This window comes from Arctopsyche grandis, chromosome 9, assembly GCF_051622035.1.
Source record: "Arctopsyche grandis isolate Sample6627 chromosome 9, ASM5162203v2, whole genome shotgun sequence".
NCBI classification, from domain to species: Eukaryota; Metazoa; Arthropoda; class Insecta; order Trichoptera; family Hydropsychidae; genus Arctopsyche; species Arctopsyche grandis.
This window is the reverse complement of record NC_135363.1, coordinates 10,623,687-10,649,843: the sequence shown is the minus strand read 5'-3', so window position 1 is coordinate 10,649,843 and position 26,157 is coordinate 10,623,687. Positions and strand designations below refer to the sequence as shown.

At 31.1% G+C, this 26,157-nt stretch overlaps 1 protein-coding gene across 5 annotated transcripts in view; it reads left to right on the top strand.

Annotated features, from left to right (window-relative positions):
• The window catches only part of LOC143917188 (atrial natriuretic peptide receptor 1-like), an 87,636-nt gene that overhangs the window by 25,916 nt on the left and 35,563 nt on the right, over positions 1-26,157 (top strand). For all 5 annotated transcript variants that reach the window (XM_077438645.1, XM_077438650.1, XM_077438647.1 and 2 more), the window contains 2 exons: positions 13,050-13,828; positions 21,705-21,898. In XM_077438645.1, the coding sequence (XP_077294771.1) occupies positions 13,204-13,828; positions 21,705-21,898 (819 nt within the window). In that variant the 5' untranslated portion in view covers positions 13,050-13,203. The remainder of the gene's footprint in view (positions 1-13,049; positions 13,829-21,704; positions 21,899-26,157) is intronic.

The window sequence follows — 26,157 nt, the reverse complement described above, 5'->3', positions numbered from 1 at the left end:
ACGAGCGACTTTCCACCCGTTCGTTCGCTCTTGCAATAAATTTCGTCCGAAAATTCACGCTCCAGTATATATAATATAATATCCTGATGACCTTTTTGTTTTTCGATCACATTATATTATACTATACACACACACTCTTTGCGAATCAGAATAATCAAGTATGGCTTTGCGTCGCAATTCGCTTACCGTAAAATCGCGTCGAACAATTTCCGAACGCGTTTGTCCATTAAGCCTTTTCATGCCATTTTGATTATACTATGCTTCCGTGCTTTCAGAATTATATGAACGTGTATGTGTATGTCGTTTTAGTCTCCCTCTCTCTCTCAATTTTTCTATTGACTTGTGACAGGTTAATCTTGTTGGATCGAGTTTGGTATACATTTTTAACGTGCGGTATCGATCCTTTTTACAAAGCCTCAGGTGGAGTTCTTATCTACCAAAAGAGGCTTTTTATATATTATATAAAATATATGTTGTATCAGTTTAGAGTGCTCGACTGCGCCTAGAAAGAATTTTCAGAATGAGATTGGCGGACAGAGGCTTTCTCGTAACAACTAAACTGACAGTACTTTTCTGTATACATAAATTATTCAAATAAGAACAAATGCAAAAGACATTTCAATTCTGTTTCGGTAAATAAATAAACAAAAATGGGGGCATAAAAATCTGAATATGTACGCATTAGCCAAGTGAAATTAAATTTATCTTTGCACTAAAATACCGAAAGACTTTAATCCCAACTGTTGGAACATCTCTAATTCCGCAGAATTCTTGACAAAACAGGAAAATGATAGAGCGTAATCAAAATTTAAATCTTATAATACAACTTGACGTAGCCATTTTGTTCTTAGTAGTAACTGAGGTTTGTGATTTTATATAATACTTTTGATGATAATGTATCTACATGTAAACGCTTAAAAATTAAAAATAATCATCCAACAGTAAAATTTATAATTAGTAAGTTTAATATTATGTGTTAAAAACGGGCGGCATAAAAATATGGAAATTTATTATTGAGGAATAAATCTTGCGAATATTATTCATACGTGTAAATTACATCATTACATATTGTTTCAACACTGCGGCGCATTTTTATGTCCCTCTTCATCGATACGAATAAATGAACATATGCATGAACATATGTAGTAGGTATATATGTACATGTGCATAAAATTAAATGACTGCACATAATTTGATAAAGTTCCGAATTAAATCGTATCCATCGAAGAATCTGTATATTTACGAGTAACCGTAAAGGCCTCATATACGAAAATGCGAACGCATATACTTTATGGAAATGGTTTGAAAACCTCAGTGGAAATTGCTCGAAACTGATTTAATTGTGCTCGACAAAATTAGAATAATATTTAAATCAACCCAGTTTCAGTCTGAAACTCTATATGTGTGGAATTCCACGTAAATATAAATGGACTCATAAGAAAACTTTAAAACGTACACACGGCATGTAATATTTTAAGGATCGATGCGTTATATAAATGGTAAAATTTTAAACGAACGATTCTGCATGATATGATAACATTTTAATCTACTCTAAATCAACAACGCAGTATATGTACACATTTATAATGTACATAACGCACTGTATTTCATTTTTAGCTTCGTAAAAAGCTGTCATACTTTTTTTTTCCTGCTTCACCTGTGTGTGCAAGCTCTATATCTAGTTCAAATATAAATCATATTATATAAAGTAGGATAATAAAAACGGTTACTGGGCTTTTTTTATAAAGTACATACATACATATGTATATACGAATGTATATACATATGTACATATGTATACATATGTATATATTACAACATTTTATTATAAATAAAATTGTAGTCAAAATATCGCATAATTGCAAAGATAGTTACGTTTTTGGTTTATTTTTAATGTTTATTTTATTTTATAAGCTTTGAAGTTATTTACATTACATACAATATGTATGTATGTATGTAAGGCTTAAAAATGTATGTATGGACCTACCATTTTTTTATATTTTTAACGACACGCAATTTTATTGTCAGATTCTATTAAACTGAAATAATTAAATATACAGGAAGATTTAGTAATGAAAACATCACTACTTCAAAACGAGAAGAAAATGATTTTTTTTATTTTGAATACTTTATTTTAATTATCATTAAATTGATGTAATCTTCATACGTTAATTTCTCTAGCTCAGATTCCTCTCGAAAATGCATACTTTATAATCTTGTTTTTTCCATCCTAACAAGGAAAATGACCTTTGGAAATGAAACGAGCTATTTTTATCCCTGTCCAAGTCCACGCCTACAAACCGTAAAAATCTAGCATTTATAAAATATCATTTCTATACTATTGCGAGTAACAAGCTATGTATGCGTGGGAAGCACCCATGCCAAATGACCGTTTGACGTATTCCAACATATTATTTTATTCGAAATTGTTTTCTATAATCTTACTTAAGCTTCATTCAAATTTCTCCACTTGTGGACTTAGGTCGAGCATATTTTTTACGCTTACAATAATAAATCTTGCATAAAATGCACCTCTTGAAATAAGCCACTTGTCCGTGTGGCTAATTTGAATGCACGTCTCAAATTCATGAATGTGTGGTTCGCAGACGCGCGTTAACCTTTTAACTGCAACGAAGATTTTATTTAAACGTACGCTGCAGCTGTCCCCTCAGTGATTCTAATTAGATTTTGAGCTACATACTACATACTTCATGCAGTCGCAACTGAGTTGTGTTTAGAATTAGTGCAAATATACACTTATACAAAAATAAATCTCATCTCTATTACGTTGAGGATAATTGTATATGGTGCTTATGACGTGTGGGTTAAATTGTTTATTTTCAATTTATATACGTCACTTGATTATCTATCCATGTATGCGTAAACATATTATGTATTGCATATTTTTGAATTAATTCAATCTCTTCAGAATGTCAATATCCGTGACGCGATATATTTATGTATAAATAGGCTTAAAGTATTAGTCGTAAGATTCGGCTCATTAAAGTGCGTTCTAGATTTTGTTTTGAGGGTTGATTTATGTATATTATGCAGAATAATTCGACAAGCAACATTAATAGTGTTAAATGGATTACGGTCAAATTCCAATGCAACAAATATTTTCGTGGTTTCAAACAAAATAACTTGCTATCTGCTCAGTATTTCTAATATCTAATTTCATCAAAACCAGTATGTACATATAAGCCGTTATATTTTAAAGTGGTAAAAGTCCAGTTTTCAGTTCTAAAAACACTATTTCTGTTTGACTTAATTCACAAATTGTTATCACTTATTTTAATTCGATATGTCCAGAATCTCGGAAAAGCAGAATACACATATACATAACACAGGACATCAGTACATTTTAATATTGTTAAACGTAAAATATATTTAATGTATTATAAAATATTTCTCAAAATCAAGAAAGGTGGACTTTTTCCACTTTCAAATATAACGGCTCATATACATAACTAAAGAATATAATAGACCCCTTAAAGCTCATTCAATCAAGGCGTTTCCTGTATAAATTATTACAGAAAAAGATGTTTTTAAAACAAATATTTTGGACTGTTTAAATTGGGAAAATTGCCGTGACATCGTATAAATATTAGGTCCAACGGATTAAATTTGAATATGCATATGTACATACAATTTGAATTGAAATGTTGTTTTTGTATAATTTGAACAAAACCGAAATAAAACAATTTTTAAAATACAGGATATTCAGTAGTTGCTGGAAATTTCGATGTCGATATGTTTCCTTTCGGTCAAAATAATTCAATTTTCAGACGTTCAAAACAAAATTCACATAAAAATATCCTTATCTTTTACGCTTTTTCTTCAAAAGACATTTTGCCACTAAAGGGTATTCTTACCTGAACCTTTTTCGATGATTGAAAGTAAAAACCTTACCCTTAAAATGAATCAAAGCGAAAAACCACACATGCCATTTTGAAATGATCACTGCGATACTTTCAATTCAGTTAAGTTTTTTTTTTAATCAATTATTGATTATAAAATAGCATTTACTTGAAAAAAAGTTGAAGTAAAAAAGGATCCTACATAGAAAAGTTTTATGTATGTATGTTTTAATTCGATATGGTTATACATATGTTCATACATCTTTAATGTATTTACAATTTAGTTTAGTGTTTTAATGAATTATTATATTATATTGTATATTTTATCATATACAATAGTACATATGTCAATAAAGTTTTTATTATACACATTCACAAAATATAATGGAAAAAGTTATAGCTTTCGTAATATGCATATTTATATGTATTTATTTATTATAAGGGCAAGTGGTTCGTATATCTCAATATACGAACCAGTATAGTTCAAAATCTCCGTATATTGTATTAGGCGGGTTAAGTTCACATGTTCGATAAAATCGTAGATAAATTACCGAGCGTAGAAACTTGACCGATTGATAACTATGTGACATTTGAACCCGACACGCCACTGAAACTTCCCATACTACCGCATAGTTACAAAACCGGAGACAGGTCGCGGAAATTCGTACGGAATTTTCCAAGGAAACTCGTTTGCGCCTCGTTATTGACGCTTTCCACAATCGAACTTTGCTTAAGGGGCGTCTAATTATTTCGTCGAAAGCCTCCGTTTTCCATCTCGCCGTGGGATAATCTGGTTACCGGTACCGAAACCCTCCGGCGAATCCGGTTAAAGGCAAACACTGCAAACTTCGCCGTCGAAGCCTGACACAATTAGCCCGCGTTGATTGGAAAAAGAATCCGGACGCTGATGCTGAGAGACCGATTGGTCTTTTTTGGATTTCCTTTGAAGCTTTCGGTGATTTCTCTTTTTTTAATTTGTTAATTGTAAGAGGGTTATGAAAAAGGAGACGGGCTCGGTTAGTCCACCTCACAAAGGTCTCTTCACCGTTGGGTGTAGCTGTCGATAATTACAAGTACTACGATCCATATACATATGTATATGAATCGCTTCTAGATAAAATAAGTAAAGAATATATTTATTATTAAATGATAAAATCAATAAATACGTATTTTTCATGTCGTCAAAAAAATACTGATTTCCCGCTCATTTTATGATAAAATTATAATTTTTCTCCTTACTATGTAAATTGTATTCATTTCAAAAACAATGGACCACGCTTTATATTCTACTAATATACTTTTTCATCCTCGGAATTGTCTATAATATTGATATATCTTTTGACGGTTGAACACTTCTTTTTAATATAAATATTTAGGAAAATTTACATACAAACATCAATATAATATGTAGTATTTATTATATACATATATGCATGTACATTTGTATTTATTTCTTCTAGTAAAATTTAGTGCCAATTAAAACTTCTTATAGAGTTGTTTAATAGCGTAAGTTTTGTTATATTCCTTGATCATCGATGAAAATGCGCTTCTTATATATATTTTAATATCATAATAAAATTTTATTGATTGACCTTAATTAACATTGCGAGATAATTATTGATGTTAAAATTTGGTTGTAATTTTATGAAACTAATCATATTTTTTTTGCTCCAAATACATATACATATGTATATATGTATGTATGTATGTGTATATATATATATATATATATATATATATATATATATATATATATATATATACATATATACGTATGTATACTACAACAAAGCTGTTACATGTTAATTCTTGGCTTAGAGCACATACAGCATAATTGATTCAGAAAACATTTCATATTATAACATTTCAATTCATTGTCAATTTTACCTCAAATATATTCGACTTGTGAATACTGTTATAATTTGACTAACGGCAAAAACAAGTTTTAGTCATCTAATAGTTCAAATCTATTTTCAACGGTTAATGTTTCAAACGAAACTCTGCACAGCACCCGGAAATGAAAAACAAATCTAATATTAAAAAAAAAAAAACAAAAATAAAAATCTTAAAGTTTCCGTTTTTTAATTAAAAGTTAAATAAAACTCTTTTCCTGTCAGATGAAAAATACGACTTTTGTCTCACGGATGGGGAGGTTTTCAATCTGAAACAGATATGCCAGCTGAAATGTGATACATCCCAATGGTGTAATAAAATGGAAATCACGAGCTTCGTGTATATACATACATAAATACTGACATTTCTCAAACATATCAACGCTAATGTGAAACGAAAATCGCGGAGTAGAAATTCAATATTACATTTGAAAATACTGCGCCTACTATTGCGCAATATTACGGTGGTAATATCTCGGTAATTTTACCCACCTTAAGGACAGTAGTAAAAATTACAGCTATAAATTCATACGATGACAAAAGAAATTGCCTTTTCGTTTTGCACAAACGACATCTTGGGAGACCTTACTTTTTGCCCTACTAAATTCGAATAAAAACGTAATATCCTTCATTTGAAATCTTTTATTGCAGAAAAAATTTAATCGATCTAAAAAAATCTTATATTATATATGTATACGTATTTATCTCGGTGTTATTTAAAGTGTCGCAAATGCTCACGTTTTTAATTTATAGTATAAATATTATTATAATAATATATTATGACTAACTGGTCGTGTTGTTTATGTAATAACATTTTCTGCATACGGCTTTTTGCTTACGAATGATAATTATAATTGTTATTTTAATATCGAATTATCATTAATACCTAATTAATTGTAAATCTTGTGGTATTTTCTGTGGGCATATTAAAATGTTAATAGTTTTCGCAAAAATGTCACGAGAAATACTTTTCTCGTGCTTGACGTCTTTAATTTATTAACTTTCGTCCTTCGGTTTAACTTTTCTTCGGGTCGAAAACGGAAAAGTTTTCTTCACATTCTCCACTCTTTCAGCACTCCAGGAGATAAACTTTAAATAGCGAAAGACCGGCTTTTTCCATAAAATTTATGTATAAATAACTGTTTATTATAAAGAAATGGTATGCTCGAATTTCTTCATATAAAGTGATAACCACTCCAATATATGTATGTACGTATGTACATATATTTCATTACTGACTCTTTCGGACAGTAAAGGAACGCTTTGAATACAAATCGCTATCGTATGCTTTTTGCTATTGTTCCTTTGGGACTATAGCTCTTCCTAAATTCAATATACGCGACATCCAATTAAGCGTGTATAACCCATTTTTTGTATAAAAATAAGACAAATATTATTTTTTATCCTCGCTGTAATCTCTCATCAATATTAATACATGACTCCACTCATTCGTTACAAAGTAGCGTACCGAATTATTGTGTTTTCGATGTAATCTCTACTCGGGTAAGATTATAGTTTCCTCCCTTTAGATTGGTGGGATTATTTGATAAGCATCATCACCGGATTCTGACGACTATCCTCAAATGTCCGCTACGTTGGATTTTCCGCAATTTCACCCAACCGGATATATACGTACCGGATAAATACGAGTCTGGCCTCAATCTGATATTTCTCGATGCAGACCCCAAAATAACTATAATTAAATTGTATTATATGAACGTATGTACATATATAGCATTATAATACGCGAAAATATCGCTCGCATGAGAGGGAATTTATTGAATTTGTTCAACAAGTGCACAACTCCGAAACAGCTCTACATAGAGGCTAACGTAGTTAAAGTGAACTCAAAAGCTGCGCATTTTGTACAAGGAATCTTTGCAAAAGTTTTCCAACTAAATTTCTATAACATTTCAGCCAACACGTACTATTATTCCAAATAATATACCGCTCTTTTATTATGATTACGAATAAAATTTTAATTTATTCCCTTTGTGTATGCCAACGGGAGCGATTAGTCGTAACCGCTTATTATTTCGAATGCAAGTCAACGCACAGGCAAAGGGTTACATGAAAATGTATGAGCGTTGGATGTAAATGGGATTTTCCCCTGGATTAAGAATGATGACTGGGCTGAAAGGTGGATTTAGACAAAGCCCAAAAGTCATCCCTTTTGCTAAATTGGTCTTAAAGGAATTGCGGCCGAAACAAATCTAAATGGGTAATATTGTGCGAATTCACAGTAGTTAGTTTAATACAAACGAAAATACACACCTTGAAATAAATTCAAGTTAAAATTTCTACAGGTGCAAATTCAAAACACACTATTGTGTTAGTTTACGTATGTACATTGTGTTTAATGTACATACCTAACGTAACTACTAAATACATACATATTATATATATATATATATATATATATATATAAAAATAAATATTAAAAATTTAAATATAAATACATATATACATATAAGTACTTAAATATTTCAAAATAAATATAAAAATTAGTACAATGAAAAAATTCTGATCCCGGCTTACTTGAATAAAAATATGAAATAACCATGAAGGAATATCATGATATAGTATGTACATATACTAGAGGATATATGTAATTAAATATATTACTTAAAACCTTGGGTCGCGGAAGGTTGATGTGATATAAAGACGACCCACTAGGGAAACTAATAGAAAACCTTGCAAATGTGCAAGGGTTGTCAATGTTTTATTGCGTCGACAAATATGGAGATTTCAAAAAATATATTTTACAATTTTAAAGTGAGTGATGTAGACGATCATTTAACTTTATCGTAATTCATGATTAATTTCATTCCGAAACCGTCGTTGAAACACCAACGGCCACAACACGACTATAATATTTGATTTTGATTTTTAAATGCTTTTTATTATTACTAAATTATGTTCAAAATACATCTTATATCTATTTTAACAGCTACTGATCTACTGATCATTTTCTATTTTTACAATTTTAATTTAATTTTGTTAATAATCATGGTATTATATTATTCTACATAGTGTTAATGTACAGCATAATAGGAAAAAGAGCTCAAAAACCTATTTACAAACACTACTATAATATAAAATCGTAAAATTATATCGCCTTCTTACGATTCCCATATTCCGAACAGCTAAAGCTTCTATAAAATTAAATTTTATTGCAACATTTTTTTAAGTGAATATTCATCCGATGTATCATATAAAAAGAACTCCGAAATTTAATTTGAATAGGAAAAATATCAATGATATACTGTAAATTTTAAATTTCGAATAATGTTGAGTGCTTCTCGGTTATAAATATATGTATGTACGCATTTCGAATGCTAATAATATTTAAGCAACAACTTCAAACCGCAATTCTTCACATGTTAATCTAATCTTCGCAAATCACACAAACATGCGTTGAAGCATTCCAACTACATAGTTTAAAATCACTCTCAAAAAAAGCTTATTGATTTAGATTATCCGGTCCATTTACCTCGGGCGCGCATTATCCGCAGATTCGTAAAATCTTTCGATTGATATTTCTCAAATGGCTTCGAATATATGTACTTCGTTTAAATTTAATCGAGCCGAAACTCAATTCGCCGCGCTCGTTCGCATTGCACGATAGATAATGGAAATATTGCAATTGATGACGTAAATTTTATATTACACGCCTTTATTGATACCGTAAATTCGAAACGGTGGTAATTTACACCGTAATTCTGTCTGCGTAGCGATTTCGAAAAGCTCTGATTCTTTCATTCACACAGCATCGCGCCGGTTCTCCGAGAGGGAATCGTAAATATGAGTTTTTCCTCTAAGCCAAGTCTCGTTTGCCAACATGCCAAATGTTTGACAATCGAAAACAAAACATATGGTCGACCTTGGGTCGCACTCGATTGAAAAATATTTCAATGTGTAACGTTCGCTATCACTCGGATGCAGAATACACAACGTTGGTGTGTTATTTTTATTTACACATAATATATTTACATACATGGTGACGACGTAACAACGCATTACGTTGTAACGGGCTTATCGGATGTCGCTCGCTATAACTGTTATGAATTGCGAAAAGATCAAGGACACGTCTCCTGCTATATCAATTTATGTACGGTTTTTCTCGTTTTTACAAACCTCTTTTATACTTCACTTACGATCACAATTCAGGAAAAAATTTGCCTCTTATTCGATCGTTTTCATACTTTCATAATTACTCATTTTGGTCATCAATATAAGTAAATGGATCCTCCGCCATTACGATGGTGCAAAAATATCGTGTAATTAATATGAATTCTTGTACATATTATGTACATAGTTTATGGTAGTACACGCATCGGTGTGCGTTTGCAAAAATCTTGATATTGATCAAATTAACCAAAATCGAAATAATAAAAAATTGGAAAAAAATCAAGCGTTACGAACATTCATTTGAATTTTTCATTGAAAAATACATACATAAATAGATATTTTATTATACAAGTTTTACGTATCTTATTTTCGATAATAAACGTTACAAAATTCAATTTTTGGAATAGATTCACCTACCAGAATACGCTTTTATCATCTTAAATATTGTACATATCAATGAATGTAACCCGAATTTTAAGGTTTCTTGATTTTCCTGAATGTATCGAATTCTTGGCACACGAATTCCATATTTTATCAAAGAAATCTTTTTATTTCTTTCAAAAAGCCTGGTAAATTTCCGGAATCACTGATTCTTTATTGCTGTATTGATCTCATTGTTATTGTGATTTATGTAGATATAATAACGTATTTTTGATATTTAGAACACTTTTCCGTGTATTAAATCTACAGATTTTCATCTTTTTTTTCTACAGTTTCATCATCTACAGTTTTTATAAGAGTGTTGTTGATAAGTAGCTAAGTATTATTGATGAGATAAAAAATACGTGTGAACTTCATTTTTATTTATATACATATACAAAATTACAACTTTTAAATGTCGGTCAATTTTCCGGAAAAAACTATCATAGTCGTATTTTTTCTTTTATTCGCGTGACTTTCCTTTGCCAAAAATTGGTAAATTTTCTCTGATTTTCATATTTAGAGGTCTCCTTCGACTGCGCCTTGAACCGGTTTAAGGTCAATACCTATAAATAGGCTTTGCCCGAGATGTTGATGGCCCAACGCACATGTCTGTATTGTTTTTCAATAGAGACACGTGTGAGAAGACGGTCAAGGCAAACTGCCCATTGGCTGACTGCAAAGTATAACATGTAATTACGAATATACGTACACACACCTGTACGTGCGCTTTATAACGTCTATCTAATCATCCTGGGGCCGAAAGATGATACTTGATTTATTTTTGGGTCAAACCAGCATATTATATTTAGGTACGTGTGGCTCACAATGGAGCCACCTTACATGATATAGTACATGTACATAGGTAAACCTAAATGCAGCTTTTGTAGAAATAATCTCATATACTGATTTACGTTATTATAACCGGAATTTTGCTGTGTAGAATTTAATACGCTGTATTGTGCAAACAAATAACGGTTATTGATCTTCAGTTTCATGTTTACATATAGACCACCTGATTCGACTGATAATCCGTCATTTTTTTGCGCAAACACAAATATGTGACTTGTAATATTACACATTCTATGAATACATAATATTATATCTAATTTCGTTTGTGTACGGAATATATTAGTTATGGAATAATCCCAGAATCCGTACACGGTAATGCTCTCACATTAAATTTGATTTGACGTTAATCGAAGCACGAAGATATTGCCGATTTTCATCCAACGACATTATCGGATACAATGTAATCAATTTCCAAATGCTTACAGAACCCTAGAGATGAGATTACCGTGGAATTACATCAATCGAAGCAGATTTGATTCCATATGAAAATCGTTTATTCTCCCAAAATACACGCATTTTACGTTTATTTTTCGAAAGGTTGACTTCGAAAAGCGATAGGTTTACTTTTTCTCTCATTTCCCATTCATAGTTTTATGGAAAAGTGAAGATTCAGCCACCTTGTATGCATACATAAGTACTCAATATAAAAGTACATATAAAATATTTATTTTTATGATGGCTACACCTCCGGGACGATATAATAATGGGATAATAATGTGACGCGGGTCGGAAATCCCACATTTTCTCGTATATAAAATTGAGAGCGTTTGCATCATTGATACGTTTGAACTTTCGACTCAATTTTGTGCTTTGCGATATTTTTTAAACGTCGATTCCAGCCGCTCTTAGAATGTTTGTAAATAAACATGTTCAATTATATCTGTTATATTCATTGTACAAAACTTTCTGCCATAGAAAGTGAAATCGATCTGAAATTTCAAAAGAAGAAACCTTTCTCGTGTTGTAATATGATATTGGCTGGGTCGTCTATTATATTTATGTTATTAAATATAAACATTTCGCCTGTTAGGGTTTTTGTGTGTTCAAGCTGTCATAATTTTGTAAATAATAAACCAATATTCCATCTTAAACATTCAACATGTTTTTCTAACGGAATAGTATACCTATAAATATTATAGTATTTTCGGGCGTAAAAGAAAATGAGTTACATATTTATCCGAAAAATTGATGACATGTCAACTATTCGAACTAGGGAAATCCTCTTATATAACAAAAATGATAAAGGCAAAAAAAATTGCTTTTCTTTCAAATAATTTGTTTTGCTGTTATATTTAGATATTTTTAATTGTGCCAATTCAATTCCGCGTTATTATAAGAGTATGTACCTATATTATCGACTATTTTTAGAGATATGTATTAATGAGGCACAATTATTATTATCATATACTTAGCAGCAAAAAAATTTTATATCGCTATTGGTACCATCATTAGTGTTAATTATCTGCTTAATCAAATTATCTCATCGCAATGTTTTGCTTCAGAAAATTTAATTTAAGATTAAAAAAAAAAATTACCTTTCTATTATATTATTTTACTAATGTTTTCCATCTATAAAGTGTCGATATATTTTTTAGTAAATTGACCACCCACATTTGACCTTGTAGTTTATTATTATGATAATAACAATCGACTGTTTATTTGAGGAGAGGTTTGGAATTTCACGATTTCACGTCAAAATATCTCACTAACTAATGAACCACCATATTGCGTAATTTAAGAAGCTACTCTCGTTCTCATTTAATGTTTGCACCACTCGAACGGCCTTACATGTATGTTATATATATTATACATATTCGCACTTATCACTTTGGAAAGAAGCTTTTAAGCTATGAATTTTTTAAAAGTGAAATTTCCACCGTTTATTGTATTTCAGCTTTCAAAGGAACTTTGACGCGCGTTGAGCCACCTTAGAGCTTTCATCATTATATACACGTAAAAGCTCTCTCATGGATTATACAAAGGTGAAGAGTTTAATAAAAATAACCATGCTCGATGTGAACTTCAATTAAATAAACATCACGATAGACATGGATTCCGTATCAAACATAGTGAATTCTTCGAATCGAACGGACTGCAATCGTCATCCGAAGAGTGTGAGACTCAAAATGGACAGTGCTTCGAATAAATTAAGCCATTGCGTTAAGTGTCGATCTCGAATACCGAAAAAATACTATATTTTAGACTTAAGTAAGAGTAAATATTACGCTGTGTTATTTCTACTGGTTTGGACCCAATTGGTGCAAGCCCACGTTCACATCCAAATCCATAGCATACCCGAGGTTCTCGGTTCCGATTCTAGAACTCACCAAAGAATGTCGAATGCCACTGAAACGTACGAAGACAGCATGCATCGCCTGCACAGTTTCAAGCCGTTTTACGTGAAGAACATCACCACTCATCTGAGGAATGCCAGCCGAAATCAGCTGAAGGATAAGCAGGTCAGGTTGGCTGTGATTGCACCTCAAGATCCCACTCATGAATTTTCCCTGAGGAAAATTCTGCCGATGATCGAGTTGGCTTCTAAAGCGGTCACCGATCCAGAAAAAGGTTATCTCCCCGGCTGGGACATCCAAGTGGACTTCAGAGACTCTCAGTGTTCTTCTGTAGAGGGGCCTTTAGCCGCTTTTGAATTTTACATCAACGACAAAGCAGGTATTGCCCCTTCTCTATACAGTTCATATGAAATCAATGAAATATCATTCAATATTTTATTCGTCTGATTCTGAACCATTTCAACTTTCAACTGGGGTACGCATTATATTTATCAAGAACAATTGTATTTTGATATTGCTTTCAATACAGGAAATTTATATGAAGTATCTCAGTTTTTGTTTATTTAAATCAAACAAAAAGTGTTTAGCATTATATAAGAGTCGAAAATTATGCATCGAAACTTTTCTTATTATGAAATTTCCTTTAAAACGAACTTTGTATGCAAATGTCAAAATGTCACAATAAGAAACGATTCACAGAATCCATTATGAACTTTTCCAATTCCGATCCGATAAGTTTCCTAACAAAGCCTGGTTTGTTTTAGCCATTTAAGTAAAGGTTTGGTTTAAAGTTTTTTGAGTAAAATATATCTGCAATCATGAGTTTACCGTATAATTTTACAAAAAATACGCTCTAGATTAAAGGATTTTTTCCGGAAATAAAACACTAAATTCGCCACATTATACAGATTCATTTATTTCATAAAATTAATAATTTATAGTTTGATTGAGTACGATTCCAAAAATGATAATATACATATGTGGGTGTAGATTGTTTCGAATATAATATTTGGATAGTTGTGTATGTGTGTGTGTATATTTTCATAATTACGCCTGTATAAATTTTAATAATGAAAAGCCCTCAACAAACAGCTGTTTATAGCTTTAAAGTTTTTCCGCTTAACGGCTTATTCGCTGGCAGCTTTTGCTCGGTAGAGCATTTTTAATAGCCCGACACGAAAAGGGGGAACGAATTCAATGGAGAAAATTAAACACCCTTCTTTGCTAAAATTCCTGGAGTAAAATTATCCACACAATTGTATCATCTTCGATTTACACAAATACTAATTAAAATCTTAGGTAACTTTGAAATTTTTGCACTCCAGATGAATTTTCCCTTTGTGGTACTTAAGCCTTTGAACTTATATCCCGTATTTAATAAACCGTTCAACGTTAAAATTCATTAAATTGTATTAACTTTGGTATTAAACGTACATATTTAATAACATTTTATTCACATTGTTACCATTCGGTTTCATATATTGTATGTAGATATTTCAGGGCAACAATATCAGAACATATTTCATAGAAGATTGCCATTAAATAGAAAAGTCACGTCCGATATAAATCGATAGTAACTTAAGAGCCTCCGATTGGCCATCGCTGATATTTTATCACAAATAGATATATTATTATTATTATTTATCTTACTGTCATCTTTTGAATTCAATAAATATCGAGCCTTGACCCGTAGAAACGACTATATAATACATACATACATACATATGTACATATATAGTTGTCGAATACAACTTTAACATTGCCATACAGTTTTTCGCCTATTTTATGTAAAAATAAAACAAAAACAATAGATGATTTATGTACGTCCGAGAAAGAATTGTCGAAAAAATAAAAATGGCAAAAAAATCGAAAGACAAAAACAGAACCGTCCATACATATAAATCATAGTTGGAATTGAGACGTGCGAATTGCGGAAAATTGAAAAAATATATATACACATATCATATATAGGATCTCAGTCTTACGAGGGAATTTTTCTCTCACATAGTATATAAGCCTAGCTTTTGTGCGAATTCCAAATTAAATGAAACTCGGGCTTGTACATGTAGTAGGAATTCCTTTTTCTTTATGCGGAATGATTTCAAAGGTTTTTTATATGACATTCTATACAGTCAATATTGGTATTCAATTTAACAAACGCCGCTTTCTTTATACACAGTAAAATTTAGAGCTTTCATTTATGTAAATCTTGGAATTTTTTAATAATTTTATTAGATCGGTAATTTTTTTTTTCGAACTACGCCTACGACTTACTGTTCGTCTTGAATTGATTTATTTCCGATTTTTAGTATTGTTCGTTGAGGCTTGAAGGTGCTCAATGATACGTGAGTAGGTTCCGGTCAATTTGATCGGGTTCGCTTCGCCGAATTTGCTAATAACGCGTGTCTATGGAAAGCTTTTTTTTTACTTTTTTACACAAGAATCAGCCCTCGCGTTAAGCGCGGTGGTTGTGTAAAGTTATGACGCAGCGTTACTGTAACGAACGATGCCGTTAACTGCTAACGACGAAGAAGGAACCTGCGGATGGGTCCATAACGGTGTCGTTGCACCGCGAAAACGAGCGAATGCGAATAATTTCCGGGCGTTATCGATCAAAATAAGTAGTGCGAGATAGACTGGGTACGGTCGTCGTTAAATTTAAGTGTGAGGAAAACTATACACTTTTCCGTCGACTCCGAGGAAAATTCTTTCATTGCGGCCAAGTCGAACTGAATTTGCCATCGGAAAGTCGATGCGAGATTCTCGCGCTATCAGATTTTCTCATGAATATTGTAAATGTCGCGTAAGTTTTAAATAGCTGTAATAAAAATTGTTTATAGTCCAAATTTTTAGATAACTATCTATTGCAGTAGAAAATATGAAGTATAATATATTTAAGAAAATTCCAGATGTTGAATTTATATCACTTTATCTCCATATATGTATATTCCTGTATTCAAATTCATCTGATAATAACGAAAAAGTTATTTAACGTTCAAAAAGTTATTTAAGTTATTGAAAATTTTAAAACTGTTATAAATTTATTTTATATACATACATATGTATGTATGAATACATATACATATATTATATATACTATAGCAAAAGTAAGCTTTAACATGTATTAAAGATAGATGGAATATTAAGATCTTAAAAAGCAGACTTCCCTCAAGTGATTTATATTCATTTGAAAAATTTACTATTGACATTTCTAATTTAGTATTCATTGCTTGGAAAATGTATATCTATTTACACGGAGTTAGCAATATTATTTTTTTTGCGTATTCTTTATTTCCATTGAATTAAAGTGAGAACGTAATATTATTCACCTGAGGCATGTATAGTATACATGTATTTGTTAGAATATAATGTATCAAAAATTGAAGTCTGCAATGAACTAGCCCTTAGGGAAATAATCGATCTTATATATGTATATATAAATGGAATACTCAAATTATACTCAAATGAGGAATTTTCGTTTATTTTAAATATAAATATTGAGTGACGAATTTAAAAGTGTGTTTAGTTTTTCCAAATCGACACAAAATTTTTTTTAAGATTATTCTTTACTTAGCGAGATCGTTTTACAAAGTAAAACAAACATGACACGTATTCATTCATGAAGAGTGCGTATATTGAAAGAAATTGGAAAAAAATTAAAAGGAAAAACAAATTAGTTCATTTTCGTTATTAAAAACTCGTCGTTTTAATTAATATCAAATGTTATTTTGATGAAAATTTCAAGTTCTCTTTTTTCCAATTAACTTTTTTGTGTTTGTAGATGAAACATAAGAAATTCCTTCAAGCGTGAATTATACGCAAAATATTTTCTGAAATTTTATATTATACCTCCAAATTGTTTTATCCTATCGTGCGTGATTCCCGATTGTCCTATATTTCAGCAGAGCTTTGGGGACCTGTGGACTTCTCGGAAAACGAACGCCCTTTACCCAAAAAGTTACACTCGAACACAAAGTTTTCCCACGTGTGTCGAAATAAAACTTATGCTTTCTTGTCCAAATGCGTTCGATAATTTGGGAACAAAACGATCGACGTCTGTTACAAAAGTTTATGGAGGCTCTCGTAATTGCGAGCTTCCGATGATTTCATTACTACGAGCTCTCGCCAAGTTTTCACCTCAGGTATGTTCCACGTATCCGATGTGACGTACGAACTTTTGCACCGAGAGACGTGTTTCGAACCGTTCGGATCGTATCTGAATTTCAAATTCAAACCCATCCCTACTCACCCGTCTTGTCTTTTTAAAGAAATTGGAACTGAAATTCAACCGACTCATTTACAGTATCCCATCTGCGAGTGTGTTTTTATACGAGTATACATGTCTAGAAAGTATTGCAAATATATATACATACATACATATGTCCTTCAGTGGTAGTTGAAGTTTTGAGTGTATAGCAGTGGTAAATGGCCATGTGTTGGCGTCAGGGATGACATGGTTAGTTTGCAAGCAAATTAGTTTGCTAATTTCCATTTATCCAGAAACTAGTTAACCCTCACGCAACCGACAAACCCGGTTATTTGCCGTACACGCTTCTCCAAAATATTCGGTCGTCTTGTGACCCTTGACACATCGCTAATGTCATGAATCCGAGACGCGGACATTGTTCAAAGTTCATTGAATCCAAATCCTGATTCGTCTTATACGTATGAGAATAGACGGAATTGTATACACACATATATGCATATTCGATATTGTACATATGTACATATATACATATGAAACAGTTCAATAACTGAACATGGAATTAAATAAAATCGTTCGACTTGCTTAATATAAAAACATATTGTATTAGATTTTCACTCATAAAATGATAAAATAATTAAAATTTAATGCGAATCAAACAAAAGATGACATCCTTTAACTTATACATATATGTAACAGTCGAAGTCTATTTTCAGTCGTAATATATTCCAACTGGCGTTTTAGGTAATTCATATTCGAATACAAATAAACTCTACAAGCGTAAATACCATCTCGACAATGAGCGCCAGTTGTAATATAATATAATGTTGCCAGTTTAGTTTCAACAGTTCTGATGTTTTAACGAATACTTTAGAATTGAATAATGCATATTTGCTAGTTACGAATAATGGTAATGAGTATCATATTACGATAACTCTATGATTGTGTTAAAAACAAAATAAAAATGTGACTCTCCAACTCAATTTACTAGTCGAGAGACGTTTTCACGAAAATCTAACCTTACCATCTAACCTGGTACCAACTTATAGTTGAAGTTTATTTTCTGTTTTTATATATTTTTATTATTTTTAATCTATGTAATTCGCCATATGAATCAATTCCGTGTAACCGTGGGTTACATGGAATATATTCAAACTTGTCAAAATATATTACAACTGAAAATACACTTAAACTATAACGGTAGTTGGTACCAGGTTAGATGGAATATATTCTACTAGTCAAAATACATATGTATATTACAACTGGAAGATACACTTCAACTGTAACATATGCATAATATGGTATACATGTACATATGTACATATGTATGTCTCAGTTACGATAATGCAATAAGAATAATTAAATTTGCTTTGGTTGGAAATAATTTAAAAATCATTTCAAAAGTTATTTAATTTAAGAAAAACTTTCATATATCTAGTAATTTTCGCCATCCTAACTTAACGGAATTTCACAAGAATTCGCACCACATTTAAAACTTTTTAAAAGATGCTTGAAAAGCATATTAATCTTAACAAAGTCCGTGAGCTTTATCAACAAAATTCAAGGACCAAAATATTATAAACGCGATGAAAAGATACTGATCCCCGAAATTTACTACATATTGAATCTAGAAAATCAAATGAGCGTATAAATGTTATGCGTTGAAGCTTTTATAAGTTTAAACTTAAACTAGACTCTTCGGTGAAAGATCAATGAAAAGGAATATTTTAATTTTTAATAATTACATAAATTCGTTTGATGTGCATATTTACGTACGAACCACGTTTTGCAAGTGTCCCACAAGAAAATTTGCCCAGACTGACGTGTCGAAGAAATGACATAAAATATCTAAAATTGCAATTGCATAGAATATCGAAATTCTTTCTTTTTATTAATACTCTTTTTCCTAAACGTTTTGCATGTGACGCTTTATTAAACTTTACAAACTGCTATCGTTCACAGTCACCTGCGCGAGACGCTGAATAAATTTTCTTTAGCATTTCTTTGAAAAGCGAAGTAGTCATAGTGATTCTTGAGATTTTCAAAACTCAATACATCGTGCATAATAGCTAACTTCTATCTATATATATATAAATTAATGTCTGTGTGTGTGTGTGTCTCGAATAGGCTGCTAAACCACTGAACCGATTACGATGAAACTTTCAGGATTTGTTGTGTGCATGTCCGGGAAGATTACTGTGAAGAAAAAACGGGAAAAAACGGGAACGGAAACGGGAAAAACGGGAATGAGTGTCATTGCAACGCAATAATTTCAAATGTGTTCGATACCTGCGTTTTTGGGAACGGGAATTGCATGCGTTATTATGGCATTGCAACGCATGCCGGGGTTCAGCTAGTTTAAATTAAATTCTAGTTATTCTTGAGCTACTGCAGGAATTCAATTTAGCTGCAGTGAGCTATTTTCAGAGAAGCATTGCTTATTATATGTACATATGTAGTAGTATAGTATTATGTGCGAGAAACTCTGACATAGTTCTACTGTAGATTGCAATTAATTACTCGAGCTTCTCTCAATGCTTACAACGATCGCAAAGGTAAAGGTTTAATTAAAAGAGAATGCTTTTAATAAAAAAGGAATGCATATTTATTTGAAAACGCAATAAAAGAATTTTGTCAAAAGGATTTTTCAAACACGTGGAAAATTGCAAATAAGCAAGGCACTTGCGTGTTTGTCATATATGAAATCTTGACATGAGAAAAACTTGGAAGTCGCCGTGAAAATGTGAAAAGCGCTTTATTGTGATCTTGTGGAAATTCGTGTGCTTTCTTCGTGTATACACGTGTTTTGTTTTGAAATGTAGCATATATTATTTAAAAAATAAATACATAATAAATACTACGTACTAGCATGGAATATTTTCTGTATATTTAGTGTAATTTTGTGTATGCTCGAAAAAATCTCATTTTTATGGTATTGTTGCATATTAATGGTAGTTTCGACGAGGTGGTCGCCAACGTCCGGATGCGGACAAGGCATTAACAAGAAGAAGAATGGTAGTTTATCCATAAAATGTGTTTTTGACATTTTAAATTTTAAATTTTAAATTTTAAATTTTAAATTTTAAAAATATTTTCTATAAAACTTATATATATATATATATATATATATATATATATATATATATATATATATATATATATATATATAATTTATGTAATTATTAAAAATTAAATAGTCTTTTTTGCAATACTGAACTTGTCTCATTTATTGCGTGTTTTGAAGGCACATTCTCTCACACTCATAATGAAAATATTTCAGCATTTTTGTGTGATTGAAAAATATTCACGGAAAATTCGATTTCCGGTCACGTTTTGACTCGATTATTGCATTTCGATGAAGCGCTTTAAATATTCAACAAATATGAACTATGTATGTATTAATCACTGGACTAAGAATTTGAACTACATATTACCTAGATTAAATATAATATTTCTTGGAATAATATAAGTGAGTCTCTCACAAAATAATTCATACAATGCATAAGAAATTAAAATAAAATCTCTCCATCAATTTATACACGCTTCGAAATAACACCTACTTTTGCTTGGATTTTAGCATACATATGTATGTATGTATGTAGATATTTATATGAAAACAATTCTGAAAAACACCCATGTTGATCAGTGACCTTTTCATTTCGTCAAACCCACGCAATTGAGACGCTTTAAGGATATTAAACACTCTTTATATTTCGCTCAAAAATGTCGTCATATACACTTTGACATTTGAATACATGATACATTCTTTTTGAGATACAAAAGAAGAAATATACATAGATACATACCAAATACAAGATCGAGGAATAGCCGACCCATAAGTGATATTATCCATTTACGTCGCACTTACCCTAAGTCATTGCCAAAATATATATTATTTATATTCGTATTAATGTTTGTAAATGCTGAAAGTTGAGCGATGCGTAACCCACCGCACCGAACAAGTTGAAAAGTGGTTCAGATGAATTCGAAGATCAAATTGCTACGCAAATTGAGTTCTAGATGATATTTTATTATTTTCCTTGGTTCTTAGATGCGTTTTTAGGACCATGTTGTGAATATGTGATTGCGCCTGTGGCGCGATATGCAAGCAAATGGGGCATACCTGTTATCACTTCTGGCGCTCATGCCGAAGCTTTTGAGAAGAAAACGACACATTTTAATACTTTGACAAGGATGATGGGTGGCTACAACATGGTAGGAATGGCCATGGATCAAATACTCAAGGTAATCTACGAAAAACAAACTTGAAATCAAACGGCGACAGTGGCACCTCGGCAAAACAATGGAAACATCAACACTCACATTAAAATCCCCTAATTTGATGTATGTACATTAATATTGGGCGCATAATATCTCATCGAATTAAATTATTTTAAAGGTTATACTTACGTCAAATTTAGCTTAATTGCTCGCATTAAGCGTCAGTAAATTTTAATTTAATTTAACATATGCATAATCTGCATAATTATTATGTAAATATCATATGACAAAGTTGATGCTAAGTTTTATCGCATTCTCTATTATGCTATTATAATTTATAATGTCATTTTAATAAAACACGAGGCTAAATCAATAACTGCTGTACATAAATGTATAAATAGATGGGTACTTTCGATATAATAAGATACCTTCAAAACATGCAAAATTATTTTCAAACGTCAAAATCGAACCGAAAACTAATAAAAGATCAATATTTTATATGTATACTATGTATGTACATCATTTAAATATATATACATACAGATATAAAATATTCAAAATCATTTAAAATTTATTTGAGCTACAAAAATAGGCACATATATATGTACATACGTAGCTGTATGTAAATTTCGGGTATTTCAATTTTTTTCATAAATGAAACAAAATATTTTTATTTAAAAAGACCAAAAAATAAACTAAGAAAGCATTGAAATCATTTAGAATCAAATTTTGAATATCAATAAGATTTTGGTGAGATCTTATAAATCTATTACGAAATTCTGTATTCGCTTTATTTTTTTATTTGATCGCGTTATCAAGAACAATATTAAATGCTTTGTAAATCGTAACATTATAAAAAAATCTTGGCAAAAATAATTGCGAATAAAATTTCACGTTAATTTAAAACTTACATGTACATATGTAATTTGTTTCATCTTTCAGAAACTATTTAGAATCGTGCTAAATGCAAATATTAATCATTCTGAATACACGCTTATAAATATATTATACTAAAATATTACATATATGTATATACAATACATAATATTTATGGAATATTAACGTCTTTCATGCGTAGTTTGCATAGTATTTCATTCGTGAAATTAGAATTATTTTAGACAAGTTGTGGATATAAACAGGTGGTACGTTTAACCAATTTTGATGCAGTTTTGATGTTTGAAATTGCTTGGCAAGTTTTCAAAACTTAGGGGTATAAATCATAATTACTTAGATGGATAAAATTATACGAGTTGTCAATGTATGTATGTAAACAGCAGTATCATAAACTAATAGTAAGCGATGATTATAGAAATTGCAGAAATTAGTAGTAGATTCTTAATATTATTTACTTCGAAATACGCGTAATCGAAATTTCAAATTATCATGAAATGGAATGTCGTTTCAATAGCGCGCGTAAAAGTTTATTTTTATGGAGATTAAATTCCAATAGCGAATTTATATTGGTCTCGCGACCTTCGATAGGGAAAATAAGGGAAAATTTTCCGTTCGCCCCCGTCACGGGTTTTCACCACTTTTTAATGGGTCCTTTGTGGTTTTAATAACGTCACGTGTTCGGGGTGGCGTCGCGTAAAAATGTTTATCTCCCCCCACAAAAGAGGGATGAAATCGAGCCAAGAGCATAAACAAAAGAAAATCTCCGGTGGATTTAAAGGTTAGGGCATGTCTCGTTGAATTTAAAACGATTCTGGATAATTTTTCATTAAAACACCGAAGAAAATCGTTTACGATCGTACTTTGCATATTAAAATTTATCAACGCCGAAATTGTATAATGTCATATTTCATTTAATAAAGCGAAAACATAAATACGCCATCAATTTAAGGAAACGATTAAGAGGTCCTATTATCATTTTATTAAATTCTTCGGCGGATCTAATTAAACGTTATTAACGGCTTACCTTTAAATATTCTATAAAACGATTGGATTGGAATATTTTTATATAAAATAAGAACATTTTTGCAAAAAAATGAACTAATTAGACTTGTAAAGACTGTGTATTATAAATAATTTTTTTCAATTTTATTAATATCGTTGCTATATTGTAAATATTTATGTAAATAAAATACAGATGTGAATATTTATATAAAAATCTTTTTTTATACTTTCGTGTCCTTAAGTGTAATTAAGTAGGATTTTTTTATCAGTTTTTGCATTGTTTCGAAGTTAGCTTGTACCGTTCAAATTTAATCCAAGCAAAACTTTTCTTCGCAAAATATGTTTTATATAATAACATGCTGTTAATGATAGTATTAAAAGACCATATATCGTATCCTTGGCGCGTATTAGTGATGAGTTCACGATCTAGTTAATCGAATTATGAAGTCTTGATCCTATTTTCTATCACAGAGCATTGGTATCTTTTCAAAAATTTGCACTTTTTTGGTTTTAGTATTAACTTTCATTCCAGATCGCATATCGATTCCTTTCTAAAGTTACACATTGAATTATCAACGAACAAAAAATAGTAGAAAGTGAATTCCTTGGGAACTTTGGACTTTTATTTCAATCTTAAGGACGTGATTATAAAACATAACATTTTAAAAAGATCATTATTATTTTTATATAAATGGTATTATTAATTAATAAATTAACTATCATAACTTTGACTTAGATTATTTCATCATCACTTCACATACATATGTAAATCTATATTTGGGGTGTGATAGGTGTGTTTTTGTGTGCCTTTGACACCGATGAGCGAGAAAGATCATGCGGAAACATTAAATATTAATTCACCATGAAAATAAATCGACGCACAAAACGCACCTGTTAATATACATACATACATATGTATATTATATAATATGTACACACATGGATGGGACAAACTTTGACAGGTTTACCGATCTCCGTTGATTCGGCAATTATATTCCTCCGTTTCAATGGTTGTTTATACCATGACCGCTCAAATATGCAAATTGCTATCGCACGTCCAATTTGAATACAGATCCACATACACTCAATCGTACGAATTAGTTCGCGGACTGTGCGAAAAACAATGCGAATTTTCGTTTTTCGGGGCTTTCGCACGTGCCGACAGCGGTTAATTAATCCGGTTAAACGAGTCGTGACACGCGTTGTTCGACCCGGTCGAATTCGACCGCTAATTTTGCTCGCGGTTGGGCACGAAAAGGGTTAAATTGACCCGCAGACCGCGTGACGTATGGGCTGGAGTCGTAATCCCCCCAGTTTGAATTTTCTCCGACGATAAATATGCCGGTTTTCCACCCCCCAGATAACCACCGGCCGGTTTGTACATATGTGGGGTGGTTCAGTTTCGGTCGGCTTGATATGGATTTGATAGCGTCAATGTATGCTGCTAAAAGTTTACTTATCGCCATATTGTGTGTCGAAAATTCGCCAAATTAAAAAATATTTTGCGGTTGCGGTTTTTCTTTTTTAATTTTAGGAAGTATTAGATATTATATAATGGGGGGGAAAATCTGATACTCAAACGGGCAATGTAAATTACATACGTCAAGGGAAGTAAATTGCCTCTTTTGGGTGACTGCTTTCAATATTATGTAATTTTTACTATGCTGGTTGTGTTTGGTTCGTGAAATACGTATGTATGTATGTATATTGTAAGGGATGGATTGGACAAAAGAAAGGTTCTAAAATACCTATTCGTAATTCATATCTTCGTCTTGGTGATTTTCCTTATGATTTAGAAATGTGAATAATGTGAAAACCCCATTTTTTTTTTCAATTTACGTATGTATGTACATAGGGGTTCCAAAAAACCGCACGAAATAAAAAGCCGGTTAGCCGGCTTTCACCGGTTTTAGAAAAATACGATTTTTTTAAGTTTAAAATTTTTATATCGAAAAAAAAAATGTAAATAAGTATATATTTGCATAATATATATCTATATTATGCAAAAAAAATAGTTTTTTATAAATTAAATTAAGTTATAAACATTATGAACTTTCATAAGATCATTACTTTATATTATTATTACAAATATTACAAATAATAAAATTTGTATTATATGTACATATATCACAGTCGTAAAATAGCAGATCCTAAATACGCACATATAATTAAATGATTTAAATAAGCTAGATATATTATAGATAAAAAGATTTCAAAGTTGTTTTTACGCATCTGTTTTAGCTTAAAAAATCCAAAAGCAACCGTTGCAAATTTCGGAAACAAATTCATTTGAAACGGCAAATTCATTTGATCACGAACATTTTAAATCCATAATAAAAGTAGGTATGTGGCCTCAATATTTAAAGGGCAATTCCTTCGAAGAAAAA